General features: G+C 41.4%; 1 protein-coding gene across 4 annotated transcripts in view; it reads right to left on the bottom strand.

Annotated features, from left to right (window-relative positions):
• Positions 1–16,437, bottom strand: part of TENM2 (teneurin transmembrane protein 2) — a 1,126,385-nt gene that overhangs the window by 30,587 nt on the left and 1,079,361 nt on the right. For 3 of the 4 annotated variants that reach the window (XM_075900179.2, XM_089769544.1, XM_089769545.1), the window contains 4 exons: positions 13,492–13,512; positions 6,794–7,026; positions 4,699–4,853; positions 3,296–4,170 (listed from right to left, as the gene is read on the bottom strand). In XM_075900179.2, coding sequence (XP_075756294.1) covers positions 3,296–4,170; positions 4,699–4,853; positions 6,794–7,026; positions 13,492–13,512 — 1,284 coding nt within the window. The remainder of the gene's footprint in view (positions 1–3,295; positions 4,171–4,698; positions 4,854–6,793; positions 7,027–13,491; positions 13,513–16,437) is intronic. The other variant, XM_075900181.2, reaches the window with a different exon arrangement.

The following is a 16,437-nucleotide window of genomic DNA, read 5'->3' as shown; positions in this document are numbered from 1 at the left end:
TTCCACGAGGAGTAAGGGACATTTTGGAGGAGCAATTAATTTTGAAATAAGTGCTGTGTAGACAGTGCCGAATTTTGAAATAAGCTATTTCAGAACTGATTCCAAATAAGCCACACAATTTGCACAGCTGTAACTGCGTAGCTTATTTCGAGCTATGGTGCAGGGTAGCCACACCCTTTAAGGCCTGCATTCTGGCATCCAGAAATTTAACATTTGAAATGGCTTGACAGCCTGTAGAAAGGATTTAACTAGGTTTGTTTCAAATAAGAAGCATAACAAAGGTGTAACAGCAACTTTTGAACTTATGTGGAGATAGACAAGGAGTGTATCCGCATACATGTAAATATATCCTTAGAAAACCGAGCCTGATTCATGGGAAAACTTCATCATTTTCTTGAGACACTCCAAAAGCCCACAGGGATATCAATATGGTGTGCTATGCTGATAGGGATTTGCTTATATTTTAACTATTACTTAGTCTCATTAATAAAACAGCTTTGAGCCAGAACAGACTCAGGATGATAACGCATCACAGTAAATTGGCTACACAGGGTCAGCTCCAACTAGATGCCTCTGTTTATCCCTGGACATACTTTTCCATGCGGAGTATCTGCATCTTATACCCATGGTTATGTTTCACCCTTTACAAATTGTTTCCCTCATATTAGGTATAATGCACATTCTTCTTGTAACTAAAAATGCCTCCGAGACACAGACAGCTTTGTGGATGGCATACTACAGATGTTTTGTAACTTAGATAGAGATGATCATGTGGCTTTGTTCTTTAATTACATGAAAAAACTTGGGCTGCAAGAGTATAGAATATGATCCGGGTGTTAACACATATACAACTGGTGACATTCTAGATTAACAGAAACCATAACCTTTCTTATCTACTAGCTATATATATTATTGTACATAGTACTTAGCCCAGCTGCAATACTTACTTGCAAAACAGAAGAGATAATTAGCTACTATCTACCCTTTCTCAAACATACTAATTTACTAATCTAGTGCCTAATCCTGTACTACTTAGTCCCAGGCATACTAATACATGGTGCTTAGCACCAGGAACAGTTCCACTGAAAGCACCTAGGAATTCTATAAAGACTATAAAACTAACATAGAATAATAACATATAATACTCTCAAGATTCATGTAAGCACATCACAGAACATGCATGTCATATTTCCACTTTAATAGTCCAATAAAAATGAGCAGATGTTTTCCTGTAAAATCATGTCAAGATACCGTCTCAAGTCATGACTTTAAATTACACTTTGGGAAAGCAATATTGTAATTTTCAATGTTTCTAATAAAAACAATGTTTTCTAACTATCAATTTAAAAATACATTTTGCAATTTGTCATAATTCTAAGTTATTGTAATATTGCCATTTTAGTTATTTAAATCTGTGCACTTTTAATTCTTTTGTATCCATTCATTAAAATATGTGCTTTAGGTTTAAAATGTGGTTTCTAGGAAATAAAACTAGTTGATACCACCTGTGATCTAGTGAACCTTGAACTATTGATAATCAATGACAACAAAGTAAAAGTCTATCTCAAATCCCATGTACATCTCATCATTAAGAGTATTTCACAAAGGTCAGATACAGTTAATATTAATTTGATTCAGTGATCAGTATTTGGTACTCTCTTGGGCCTCAGTAATGTAACTAATTAAATAGCTGACATATGTTAAAGAAACAGGCCAGTTACATGTTAAAGATAACAGTTTTGTAGCTTTATCAATAAGATATATAAAAATGAACAGATGTTCAATTTAGTGGTCAAATTACACAGTGACCACCAGATGGCACTGTTTTTCTTTTTTATAAACCAAACACAAAAACAGAGATAATACCGATGTGCATTGATAATTCAGTTATATTTCCAGCTAGATCAACCAGATACTTATTATATTCATCTGTTATTTTTGTTTTATTTTCTTGCAGAAAATCATCAGTGTTTAAGTAGTAGGTGACGATATGCTTTGGCCTATGTTACAGGTGCAAACCCATTGCTCAGAAGACTATCTTAGAAAAACAAACCTCAGCACAGTCATTTGTAAATAAAGCTTGAGAAACAGATCTACTCTTCAGCCACATTACAGCTTCACAAGGCAAACTATTCGGCCTTGCTAGCGAACCATGATTTTGATAATTACTCCAAGCTGGCTGAGCTGATTGAACACCTGCCAGACTCCAAAAGAACCATTCTCAGGGCAGTGAGTCAAGAAGGCTACACCATTGCAAACCCAGCCTTATTATCCACCATTGATGTGGCAGACACAGCCGCTAGAGCCAAGTTGTAAATTTAACTTGGAAAAATTACTCACAAATATACACTAGTTAACTATTTCAGCAAAATCCTCAGTATCTAAATAACAATCTTGGCATCGTTAAAAGCCAGAATATTCACTTTTACACATTCATCATATATATGTCTACTTATTTAGGAAACCCTCTTCTTGACAAGTAAATTATAGTAAGACTATTAAGCACAGGATAATTGTTAGAGAAAATCTAGTTTGCTTTTCCATCTTTTTAATATACCTAAGCAGTTTATCTCTGATCCATTTCAGTTAAAGAAGAAATTCTGTCTTTTTTTAATCTACCTACTCATGAAAACCAATGTGATTTTGGACTATCTAGAAATTATATAAGTCACAGTAGGGTCTTAGATACCTTGGGATCTAATTTCCTCACCTATCTCTAGAATGAACAATCGGTAAAGTTAATCAACACTTTATCTCCCATATGTAATATGAGTCCAATATCCTGACATTTGAACAGCAAGACTTGTAATTTGAATTCCAAAAGAAACTAATATTGAACTCTCTTGTCAGAGGCAGCCTTGTAGGGTGCAACCACAAATTATTGTGTTGTGAACTGGGCAGACTAGTTTGGAAAAGGGGGCTTGAATTCTTTGCACTCCACTTACAGCAAAGGAAGTTGGGCCGTATCCTGCAAACAGCAGTGCTAGTAACTGGCTGTGGGTGGGGGAGTTCCCCACTACCCATCCTCTCCAGTGGGACTCACAGGTGCACAGAAGCTCACAGGAAGCATCTGTCTCGGGCCCTTATGCAAGGACCCTGCAAGACTATTAAAGTTAACAAAATCACACACGCTTGGCGGAAGGACCTATTGCATCAAGATTTAAAGGCCTGATTCAATGTCCATTGAAGCCAACAGAAAGACTGCCATTGATTTCAATGGGCATTACATTAGACCCTAATCACGCTCACTTGACAGAGAAATGCAAACTCAACAGATTTTAAAAAACTTTCTTACTCATAAAAGGTCGTCCACCCCGTTTCATCACTCTTTGTTGCCAAGAGCCCACTATTTCCATTGTAAGTCATTAATCCAAGCTCCAGGGTCTGGGTAGACACTACTTTGAGTCCACCATTAGTGCCGACAGCCAGTGTGACAATCTGATTGTCAGGCATCAGTAAATGGCGTGGCATTCCGTTGTTATCCCGTCGAATTTTTAAGGAGTTACCATTGTTATCGATCACCTCTGTGACATCATTATCGGTGTTGTAGCTGAAATTGTACAGATACTCTCCGGTAACAAGACTGAGGGTGTACTGGTGGATGCCATCAGCGTTGAAGACATACAGTTCCTGTTCTCCTGGAGAAGCTGCCTCATACTGGTTGACAGAGTTAAGAAGGGGCCTGTTTTTACTAACAGCCCTAATGCGGATATTTCCAAGGTCTGCTATGTAGATAGTGCCATCTGGAGCCACAGCTAAGGAGGATGGGGAGTTTAAGATGGCGTCAGTGGCATAAGCATCATCCCCAGCATAACAGTTACAGTTGACGTCATTTTTGCAGTCACAGTCCGAAGCTGCCCCTGCTAGGAGGCAGATCTCTCCATTAGTGGTTACCTGGCGTAGTCGATTAATTTTTTTCTCATCTGTCTCACTGATATAAAGGACTCCTGTGTGTGAGATGGCAATTGCACTGGCTGACTCCAGCGCAGAGTGAATGGCCAGTTTGCTAAGAGAGTAGTCTATCCCGGGAACCTGACAGTGCATGGGACGTCCAGCGATGATGCTAACCTGATGGTTTTCTGTGATCCGTAAAATGACGTTGTTTTCCAAGACATAAAGAGAGTTATCCATTGGATTGACAGCAAGATCGGTTGGCCACTCCAGCCGCACCTATGAACCACACAGTAATCCGTGGTTATTGTAAAACTCACACCAGAGAAGTAAATTGCTTTAAACAAATAATAATGATATGTGAAACAGCAGCAAATTAGTGAATGACTTAACAGAATAGATCTTGGAACTAAGTGCTATACTTAATACTTGTAGGTGCAAACTTAAAATATGGACTGTGCTAACTTTGGTTAATCATGTATCTGTTACAAAGAATCTGTATTACTGAAATTCCATGGTAAGGAAATTAAAGGCAATCATAACACTAATTTCCATGATCTCAAACTTATTTCTCGATAACTGTGTAAATAACTTGTGTTAACCGCTGCAGGAGGGTAGGTTCATTCTTTTCAGTAACTAATTATATAAGCTGCTATCCTGCCCTGAATAATACCATCAATACCTTCTAAATCCTTTTTCAGAGGAGTCTAACATACTGTATTTTCTACAGAGAATGGCCAGGCAATTATCCAAAGTAAATAGCCATCTGTTGTATGGCACATGCACAAAGAGGAGATAAAATTCTACCTGGGTGACATCCATGCTGGAATCACAGCTTAGTGGTCGAACAGCAGTTAGGTCATTAGAGCCCAGCAGAGTTGATATAATTCCATTCTGATCAACTTTCCGAATCATAGTGGCATCAACAAAATACATGAGCCCGTACTTATCCACTGCAATTCCTACAGGTTTGCAAAGTAGGCAACAATCAGTGCTCTGGTCTTATGCTTTATTGATAAGTTCATTCCAAATATAGATAGTTACAAGGTGCTGCTTTTTTGTTCATTCCTATTTTTTCAATCTGACACTGCAGTACAGATCCTTGGCTAAATCAATGTATCTCTGTTGAAGTCAGTGGAACTATGCTGACTTATTCTGTGTTTTTTTAACAAGGCAGACTTAATCTTGAATCTTCTCTTTACTTATTATTTTGACCTATTCTCTTTTCTGCCTTTGTATAAGAAACTTGAAATTATTTTTTTAAAGAAAGATTTTTCTCCTTGGTTCTGACATGAAAAATTTGGATTTTGTTTCTCCTGGTTGATTCTATATGTAATTTGAGAACTTGTAGGTTTTGACCCAATGGACATCATAAAAAGGACCCCGAGTGGAAGTGGTTTTCATTCTGGATGTTTCAAAATTCTTTAAGCTCCTATCCCACCAACATTCATGTCTGGTCTCCCATCATAAATTAGGTTGGTATAGCTACGTAGCTCGGGGGTGTGAAAAATCCACATCCCTGAGCATCACAGTTAAACTGAACTAACCCTGGTGTAGACAGCACTAAGTGGATAGGAGAATTCTCTTGTCAACCTAGCCCTTCTCAGGCGGTGGAATACCTATGCTGATGGGAGTAGCCCTCCCATTGGCTTAGGAAGCATTTTCACTAAAGCAGTCAAGCAGCTCCTGTATTTTAAATGTAAATAAGCCCTGATACATGTGCTTAACTTTACACATGTCCGTAGTCCCATTGCATTCACTCTGGCTGCTCATGATAAATACAAGCAACTGTGTAAGTGCTTGCAAATTAGGAGCCTTTGTGGGGGTTTCTGTTTGGTTTCAACAACATCTACTTAACTCAAATCATTGAAAGAAAATCTTTGCTAAAAATTTACAATCCCTTCATTTTATATAGGGGGCTCCCAAGCCATTGATTTCAGTGTTCCAAGCAAAATAGCAAACACAAGACTATATTCATGATTTCATTTGTGATGAAAAAAAAAACCCCTTAAAAGTCACCAAATACCCTTAAAATTGTTTATGGCTCCTTACTATAAATTATAAAAAATAAATAAAAATACAGACCATTTTTTCCCATTTGAGGGAGTAGGCTAAAGCACATCAAACTGAAATTAATAAACATATCAGGCATCTTCCCACCCTGAGGCTATGTCTAGACTGCAGGCTTCTTTCGGAAGAAGCTTTACTGTAAGAGATCTTCTGAAAAAACTTCTTCCAAAAGAGAGTGTCTACACTGCAAAAGCGCATCGAAAAAGCGATCTGCTTTTTTGAAAGATAGAATCCACACAGTATGGATTCCATCTTGCATTGAAGATGGGATTATTATGGATGGAATGGCCACTAGGGCACCTGTACTTTTTCCTCTTCTTCTGAAAGAACTCCCTATTCCCCATCCACACATGCCTTTTTCCGAAAGAGCTCTTTCGCAAAAAGGCTTCTTCCTTGTAGAAAGAGGGTTACCAATGTCAGAAAAACCCCTCTGTTCTTTTGATTTTCCCCCAAAGGAACATGATTGCAGTGTGGACATAAGTGAAGTTTTTCCAGAAAAAAGGCTGAGTTTCCGAAAAAACTCTGTAGCATAGACATAGCCTGAGAAAAGGATTGTGTTTCACACATTGGTGTGTTTTCCAGTCTGCAAGTTTCCTTTTAGGAGGAAGCACTATTAAGTGAAATCACGTTCAGGTCTTCTTTTGCAGCAAACAGCAAAAGGGTAATAAAGTTTGCTTTAACTAAACAAAGCATGATCGCTTGCCAATCCACTGTGATTAAAGCACAGAATAAAAATTACCATGCAAGTAGTGATTTAATTACTAGATAATTATATCCAGATCCAGCCTAGCCTCAGACAATTGCTTTCTCCAATTTCTTTTACTTCTTTTACCTCGAGGGCTCATTAGGGTTGCGTCCACTGCCTTCCCTCCATCTCCACATCTGGCTTCATCAAATGGCAGACACTGCTCTCCAGTCCCTGCCACCACTTCAGAGTTACCAGCCAAGTCTTTTGCACCAGTGAGGGATTTAACTCGGTAAATTCGTCGGCTGTTGGTGTCTGATACGTACAGCGAACCCGAAACGGGATCCACAGCCAGGTAATATTTGTGGGCAGGATTGTTGCTTTAGAAGGGAAAAAACAACAGAAAACAGAGCTGGCTAAGCAATCTAAAAACATCCCAGACCTTTTGGCCTTAGACAGTTATCAGCCATTTAAAGAATTGGAAATAACAGTTTGACATCTTAATAACCTGAAATATCTGAGTTACTACCTCCGTTTAAGGACTTTGTTTTACTTTCCTTCTGAAACCCTTTATTTTCCACAGTGCTGATATATTAGGGCTTCATTTTGGGCTCACTGTTTTTAAAAATACATTAACTACAAACTCTACACATGGCTTGTGTGCAACATAAACCAAAGAGAATGAAAAATGAATAATGTCTCTGGGGGTACGTCTACACTACAGCGCTAGTTCGAACTAACTTAGTTAATTAGTTAATTCGAACTAAGCTAGTTCGAACTAACGCATCTAGAACTAAAAACTAGTTCGAACTAGCGTTTTGCTAGTTCGAACTAGTAAGTCCACATTGAGTGGACTCTGAACAGGGCTTAATGATGGCCGGAAGCAGTGCCGGCAGGGCATAAAAGGAGGATTTAGAGCATGGAGATACTGTCTCAGGCTAGCCGAGGGCTGCGCTTAAAGGGTCCCGACCCCCACCCCGGACACACAGTTCTAAGGGGTGCCCCGCTTGCAAAGAAGTTCTGGCTTGGAGTGCCCTGAGTGCCCACACTGGGCACATCACACCACTCGGCCATCAGCCCGGCTGCACTTGCCGCAGGCTGCCATCTGGGGAGAGGGAGTAATTGGGGGGCTGCAGGAGAGCTTCCACCCCCAGAAGCCCGCAGAGCCAGCCCAGTCCTCCCCATCGGGGGCTCGTACCCCATTCCTCCCTCACCTCCTTCCACTTGCCCTTCCCTAGCCCCCCTTCTTCTTGATGTACAAAATAAAGATAACGTTTCTTCCAACATTGACTCTGTCTTTATTGAAAAAAACTGGGGGAGACTGGGAAAAGGAGGTGGGAGAGGGGAGGGCAACTAACATGATCAGGGGTTGGGAACAGGTCCCAGATGAAGAGAGGCTACAGAGACTGGGACTGTTCAGCTTAGAAAAGAGGAGACGGAGGGGGGACAGGATAGAGGTCTGTAAAAGCAGGGGTTGGGTGGAGAGGGTGCATTCAGAAAAGTTCTTCCTGAGTTCCCATAAAGAAGGACTAGAGGACACCAAAGGAAAGGAATGGGTAGCAGGCTTGAAACTAGTAAGAGAAAGTTGTTCTTCTTCCCAAAGCAAATAGTTAACCTGTGGAACTCCTTGCTGCAGGAGGCTGTGAAGGCTAGAACTAGAACAGAGTTTAAAGGGAAGTGAGATCAAGTCATGGAGGTTGGGTCCATGGAGTCCTATTAGCCAGAGGGTAGGAGTGGTGTCCCTGCCCAAAGTTTGTGGAAGGCTGGAGAGGGATGGCACGAGACAAATGGCTTGGTCACTGTCTTCGGTCCATCCCCTCCAGGGTCCCTAGGGTTGGCCGCTGTGGGCAGACAGGCTACTGGGCTAGATGGACCTTTGGTCTGACCCAGGACGGCCATTGTAAGCTCAGGGCTCAGTGTCGGGGGTCTCAGTGGACCCCCTTGATTTTCATTCACACCTGGTCCTGGGTGGCCAGGCTGGCAGCTCTCCTGCCCTAGACGGCCACTTTCCTGTGCCTAGTGTGGAGATCGTGGACGAGGTCCACGATGTCCGCACTAGCCCAGGAAGGTGCCCGCCTCTTGCGGTCCAGGGCAAGCTCCCGGGAGCCGCCAGCCTGGTCCCGGCAAGAGGGGGTGGGCTGGGGGGCATCGGGTGGGTGGCTCTGTGCCGTGCCAGGTGCAGGGTCTGCTAGCTGGGTGCTGGCAGGCTTGCACCTGGCACGGGCACCGTAGCCAGCCCGTGCCCCTTTAAGGGGTCCGGGGCCGGGAGGGGGGCATAGAGTTTCCCTGGTGTTGGCCAGAGTGGCCACCAGGGAAACCTGGGGAGGGCTAGCCTCCCACTAGTTCGAACTAAAGGGCTACACAGCCCTTAGTTCGAACTAGCTAGTTCGAACTAGGCGTTAGTCCTCGTAAAATGAGGTTTACCTAGTTCGAACTAAGCGCTCCGCTAGTTCGATTCAAATTCGAACTAGCGGAGCGCTAGTGTAGCGCATAGGAAAGTTAGTTCGAACTAACGTCCGTTAGTTCGAACTAACTTTCTAGTGTAGACATACCCTGGGTTCTAATTACAGACTGGTCAGCATTTTCTGAAAAGCGTAGAATTTGTCCTGACTTTTTACAATGACTTTCTTGCCAGCCCACAAAATAATACACAGAAGACCCCACAAGCAAATAAAAAGCAGAGTAGCTGACTTGTCTGTTCAAAGGCACTTCCCTCCTTCCACTGTTATCCCCATGTGCTCTCCGGATGGATAAATGTGATAGTGTTCTTAAATGTTAAGTATCAATGAATTCATGTTCAGATAATTAATACAGAGAAAGTGAGAGTGGAAGTGCCTTGCTCATAGAGCGATGCTCTAAATCCATCACCAGCTGGGCTGAATTCTGCACTATGCTGAACCAATGTGTTCAGAAGGGACATCTCCCCAGTGTGTACTATTACATCTCCATATTATTCCTTTGCCAGGGATTGTTTCTATCAAGCAAGTGCTTAATGCATTGAAGTAAACCAGTAAAGAATTTTTAGATTCTTCTTTCAGTACTCCTATAATACTTTGAAATGGGGCCAAATCTTCTTGGTTACTGTCATTCTTGTACTTCTTTGAAAGCAGAAATCTCAGGAATGAGATGAAAGCACCTGTCTCGGAGTTGTGAATACTCTGACACCAAATTCATGAGATCTTACATAAGTAGAAGATAGGTGAATAAAATATTTATCTTTAAAGCCAGTTTGTTTTCATTTGTTCCTATGCCAGATAAAATATGGGTCACTTACAGTATAGGAAGTTGGCTATGTAGTTAAAATCAGAGAGTGCTCCAGTATTTGACTTTACTCTGGCCTACTCTGCTACTAACTAGTCATGATTTGTTATAAAAGAGGATGCTCAGCTGGATTACTGCATCTGTAATGAAACAATAATTTTTGACAGCGTATCAAATTCTGGGATCATTTTAACAAGCCATCTGCAAACTGCGAAATGTCAGTTTCAGCCATTAATACATATATCTAGAGTTGGAGCAGAGGAACACTTGCAAAACCTTGCCTGGCAAGATGGATTCACTTTAATGTGTTTTCAAACAAGATCTCGATTATATCTGCCAGTGAGCCTAGGGTGAGCTCCTTTAAGGTCCATAGAGATTTTAAAAGAGTGGAGGACAAATAAAGAAAGTCAGCCAGGAAGACATGCTAAGAAGTAGAGTTATTTGCCTCCAAAGATCCATATTCCTGGATTCATGTGGAAAAAGTGCACAACTCCCAAAGTGAGGGTATGTTGAGGCAAGTTATGATGGAGGAAATAAGCCATTTCTTCATTTGACGCTCACTGGAGGTCTAGCCACTGGCACCTTCTGTGGATGAATTATCAGCAGTGCACAGGCAACTGTACATTTGTGAGGACAGCCAGATTTTGGGGAGTGAGGAGGGACTGAGAAAGCAATCGATTGTAATCCTCCTACTCGGCAACAGACTGACACTGCCTGTAACATGGCATGATTCTGAGGCAACAACATATTCTGCACTTTGCAAAAAACGGTAGAGTCTGGAAAGAAGATTGATTTGGCTGACATTAAATGGGGAGCGATAATACCATCTGCAAAAGTCTCATAGGAGCCCACAAATGAAGAGATGGAAAGTACAGTAAAGAAACAGAAAATACTTGGCAGTTTTAATCCATGCAAAGATCTCTGAATCCTTTACAGAGATGGGCAAGTGCTGTTATATCCATTTCACAGAGGAGGAAACCAAGGCCCAGCGCAGTTAAGTGACTTGTGTGGTGGTGCAGAGTGAGATCAATGGAACAGCTGGCATTAAAACTCAATCTCTCAGTCCTCTATCTTCTCATTAGGTCATCTCAACCCCTCCTCTCCTGTCTCCCTCCCTCACCAAAAATATTTAGCTGAATTTTCTATCTTTGCCTAGGATAACAGTGGAGTTTGAAGGAAAACCCCCAAGATGTTGACTTAGCTAGCAGGACCTCTGAGCTTTTCAGCAGATAAATGCTCACGGCTGTCGGACAAAGAAATGTTAATTGTTGCTTTGAGGCTTTCTCCTCTTTCATGCTGGCAGATATACTCTCCTTTACTACTGGGGAGCAGGTTCTGTCCCCATATTCACTCTGCAGGTAGGTCCTGCTGAATTAAGAGGAATATACTAGGCACTGCGAAATAGGGTGGAAGAATCTGGCCTACTGAGGGTACCTCCAGGGCCTCCATCTTTCTTATGCTGCCCTTAACGTGCACACAGAGCTCACCGTCCCTGCCTGCCATAAGTATTCCATTCGGGTGAGGCTCATGATGCAATGATCTCATGCAGAGTATCTATCATCATTTGCAAAAGCAGCAAGGAGTCCTGTGGCACCTTATACACTAACTGCAGTGTAGGAGCATAAGCTTTCATGAGCAAAGATCCACTTCGTCAGATGCATATGTGGGTCTTTGCCCACGAAAGCTTATGCTCCTACACTGCAGTTAGTCTATAAGGTGCCACAGGACTCCTTGCCGCTTTTGCAGATTCAGACTCACACGGCTACCCCTCTGATACTATCATAATTTGGTGTCCCAATTCATCAGCACAAGAGGCACAGCTGATCTGTCTGTGTTTGCTCTCCATCCTGCACCTAACAAGGACAGCCAGCGGGTGAATCTATCCTGCAGGCACAGCTGTAAGCTCACGAGATATCAGGGGCTGTTTCCTTTAAGTTTGATAATGGGGCAAATAAACTTTGGCAGATGGAAACTGATCTCTAGTGATGCAGCTTCATTACTCCCACAACGAAGCCAATGGCATATTTCCTCAACTACAGACATACCATATGGAGAAATGAAGAGTTCCCAAACTAGCGTTTGACTGGCTAAGCAGCTATGGCCTCTCCCTTTGCCATTTAAAATCCCTTTAATAGATACATATGAAGGGTTTAATAAAATAATCAGTGTTGCTCAGAGATATTCAACTACAAGGTCTCATCCCATAGCACTGACAAGTGAACATGACACTTAGGACCATGAAATCAACAGGACTCAGCCTGGCAGGAAGCTGGGCATCAGCATAGGCAGGAGTGGGTCTTAGAGCCTGATTCTCCTCTCGCTTACACCAGGGTAACACTGTTCATTTCACTTATTTCTTACACTTAAATACTCAAAAAAGCCACCCACACACGAAGCTCTAAATGTCCTAGCAACTGGTCAGCTTTACAACGGCAAATAATGCCCCCCCCCCAACACAAATAATTAAATGAATTAACTCAGCCTCCCTCCTGATTTATTCCACTGTGAGATGGAAATAAGACAGCCTCTGCTGCATCCGTCTTATCCTGGGCTCAGGGGATATGGGGAACCATCAGACTGTGGTCTCCAAGGGACCATACACCATCTAGGGATTGCACAGCTCTTCCCATTCTGGCCACTCTCCTTGTTCTACTTCTCTCCTCCCTTCCATTGGGGCTGTGAGGAGAAAGGCACAGGGGCTGCGTAGAACCGCTAGGGACACCCTGCATAATGGGTTTAATGCTCGGGGGTACAAAAAGAAGAGTGTTTTCCCCTTGACTGCTTTTGAACTAGAATCCTGTCAATGGCTTGGTCTACATTTCTACTTAAGTTGCCCTAAGATACGTCACACAGGAGTACCACCCCTGAGCAATGTAGCTTTCACTGATCTAATGCTGTATCCACCTTGCATGTGTCGATGGGAGACGCTCTCCTGCCGACTTACTTTCCACCCCCTGGGAAGGTTGAGTACTGAAGTAGATGGGAGAGTGCTCTGCCATCGACCTATTGCATCTTCACCTGACCTGCTAAATCAATGCCACTGCACTGACCACAGCAGTGCCGATTTTGCATGCCAGTGTAAAATGGATTTTAAATGCCAGTTAAACTAACTAATCAATTATACAACTAGACCACCACATTGTTAATAGTCAGTCAGTATAAGTAAGAATCCAGAAAAATTATTAATGAATTGAAAATAAGTTTTTGACCCACTTTCAGTTCATTAGTGCCTTTCTGAACCCTGTCCAGCATTTACAATAGCTACTGCTGTAGTTTGCCTCAGTCATTTAGACCAATTACAGACCGCAGGGAGAAATGCTTATGTAAAAGTTAACTTTGGGTTCATTATACTTGCATGCTACTAGAAATTCCTAATTACTGTCAGAACTTATTTGGTTTCTTTTTGGCTGCATTTCATAATTGCTAATGCTTATCATATTCATAACACACAATTAGCACATAAAATGTTACTATATTTGGTACATGAAAAACGTTACATTACACAAAAAGCACAACACAAAAAGCAAACACAGTGAAGCAAACAGACTGTATCAAATTATATGGGAAAGAGCTCTTGGTCTTACCTATGTTTAAACTCTTTATTTCTTTATAGAAAGGGAACAGAAGGAAAAAAAAGAACAAACAGTTAGCTGAAGAATAAGATGGTAAAGCAAACATAGCATTTTGTTTTTATTTTACAAAAGGACAAAAGAGAGGAAATCTCTCTTCAACTCTAGCTTTAAGTTGGTTTCAGGATGAATCACGCCAGGGGGTATTGTAATCACCTCATAGCTCCCTGCTAAGATACCCTCCCTTGAGGCATATTTCCCAAGACCGTTACTGGATTATTGAAATAATTATCAGGTGGAAAAATATTCATCTTGTGTGCAGAGAGGAGAAGCAGCATTTTGCCACAGAGAACAGTGCACTTAGTGGAGAGGTGTGGTTAATATACAATGAAACTAGCACTAGGATCACCTCTAACAGTCAAAAGTGACCACTGTAAACTACTCACAAGTAGTTTCCAAGAAGAATTTTTTTTAACCTTTAGACTAATTTTTACTAAGCAACTCATTTTTTCTCCTTGGTCCCTGTGGTGGTTGCTCAAAGCAGGTTTGACTGTGAATGCAGGCATTGATCAAGAAAGTCTCTACACTCTTCAAAGTGATTCTTTGGCTAGTGCTATTTGACAACAAAGCAGTAAGAGACTGAACAACGGGAACTGTGTTGTATCAATTGATGCCTAGTATGCTGGCTAGGCCCGAGGCCAAAAGGCAAGTGCCCTCTACACTCCCAGATGTAGATGAATATTTTTGTGCCAGGAGTGATATTGTGTTTATACAATTTTGTTTAAAAATACATGGTGAGTGGAATACCAATGATGTACGTATCTCCTGAGCTGCAGCTCTTACAGCACAGTTGGAATCTTCAGACTTTGCAAGTTTTGCTCCGTCAGTTGGGCTATGTGACAATCCTGTCTCAAACATCTGACCAGCCAGTGATGTCAATTGATATCTTGGGGTAATTTTATATTGCTTAGTGAAAGTGAAATATCATATATGATTCTGTTCTTGTTTAGAATTATACACTGGTGTAACTCTATTGACCTCCATGGAGTTACTTACCATGATTTACACTACATATGTAAGACCAGATTGATGTTCGTTAGCTGCCATAAATGAAGGAATATTTTGGTATTAATTAGGGAAATATTAGAAGCTTTAATAAAACTGCACATGTGCTAGTTTGGGATTCTGGTCTTGTTCATACTTAAGGGCCCAATTCCTCAGACTTCTTACTCCTGTCATTCTTACAGATTTTAATGGGACCACTCTTCAGAGTGAGGATGTTTTCTATAAGGACTAGAATCTGATTCCGTTCTGAGAACACAGATGTAAGTCCAAAGACTATTGAGTCTGTTGTGGATTTTCTACGGTACCCAACATTAAATAGTGTCAGTAGGCCAAGAAACTGTGCTATGGAAAACAGACTTTAATAAAAGACAAGAGCAGCCAGAGAGAAGCATAAAGAAAGGATAAGCACCCTGACCTTTGCTGATGTGTTTTCTTATTTTTTGCCATATTCGAAAGAGGCTGAGATTGATACTTGTTCTTTACCCAGCCCACCAGAAGTGAAGAGTGATCAAACGAGTCCTCTTGTAAACTTTGGGCGAACATTTTCAAACTCGGAAGCCTACTGCTAGGCACCTATAAAAGTGACCTAATATTCAGAGATGCTGAGATGACATGGGAATAAATGTTTTAAAATTAGGCACCTCTGTTTGAAAATGTAAGCCTTTACTTTTAAACATTATAGAATCTTAGAAATGTAGGGCTGGAAAGGACCTCAAGAAGTCATCAAGTCCAGCCTCCTATGCTGAGGCAGGACTAAGTAAGCCCAGACCATCTCTGACAGGTGTTCACCCAATCTAGTCTTAAATACCTCCCATGACGGAGATTTCCCAGCATCCTTTGGAAGTTGATTACTGTGCTTCACTATGCTTATAGTTAAAGTTTTCTAATATCTAACGTATATCTGTCTTGCTGTGGATTATGCTGATTACTTCTTGTCCTATCTTCAGTAGACATGAAGAATAATTGATCACCCTCCTCTTCATGACAGCCCTTTACATATTTAAAGTCTTCTTTTATCAAGACTAACACTGTCCAGGTTTTTTACCCTTTCCTCATAGGTTAGGATTGCTAAACCTTATATCATTTTTGTTACTCTTCTCTGGACATTTTCTAATTTCCTAAAATATGTTGTCCAGGTTGGACACAGTGCCAAGTAGAGAGGACCTCTTGTGTCTCACAGACAATACTCCCGTTAACACACCTCAGAACAATATTAGCCTGCTTTGCGGTTGTGTTACATTATTGACTCATGGTCACTGTGTGTTGCTCTATAAACCCCTGCATCCTTTTCAGCAGTACCACCACTTGGCCAGTTATTCCCTATCGTTTAGGTGTGCATTTAATCTTTCCTTCCTAAATGAAATACCTTGCACTTGTCTTTATAGAATTGTATTTTGTTGATTTCAGACCAAGTCTCCAATGTATCTATTTCTCTGGAATACTTATTCTGGCCCCTGAGCTGACTGCCCTCCCAGCTTGTGGCACAGCTATTTTCCTGAAGGCAGGCGAGAGCCCAATTGAATGGAATAAATTAATCATGTAAAATGAGGAGTCATAGAGTGCAATGATGCTCTGCAATGATAAATGTTTATGGTGGGTCACACAGCCACACAAACTATCTGCTCTGAGTACATATTGATCTGCTAATAGGAAATATGGCCAGTTATTATGATCTGTGGTTATTTCACGTCTGTTGATAATAATGACAAGTCTGTTTTCTAGAATGATATTTTAAGTCATCCCAGGGGTAGAGAGACTTGGCTGTGCATTGATGCACAAAACAGGTGTCAGGGAAGGGAGTAGCCCTGATTCTGACCTCGCTTATGCTGAAATAAAAAAGGACTCACTCCACTGAAGTCAACAGAATTACATCCGTGAAAAACCAGGGTGAGATCA

This window comes from Pelodiscus sinensis, chromosome 16 (assembly GCF_052426305.1).
Source record: "Pelodiscus sinensis isolate ZL-2025 chromosome 16, ASM5242630v1, whole genome shotgun sequence".
NCBI classification, from domain to species: domain Eukaryota; kingdom Metazoa; phylum Chordata; order Testudines; family Trionychidae; genus Pelodiscus; species Pelodiscus sinensis.
Note: the sequence above shows the minus strand (reverse complement) of the source record. Positions and strands in the feature narration are given on the sequence as shown.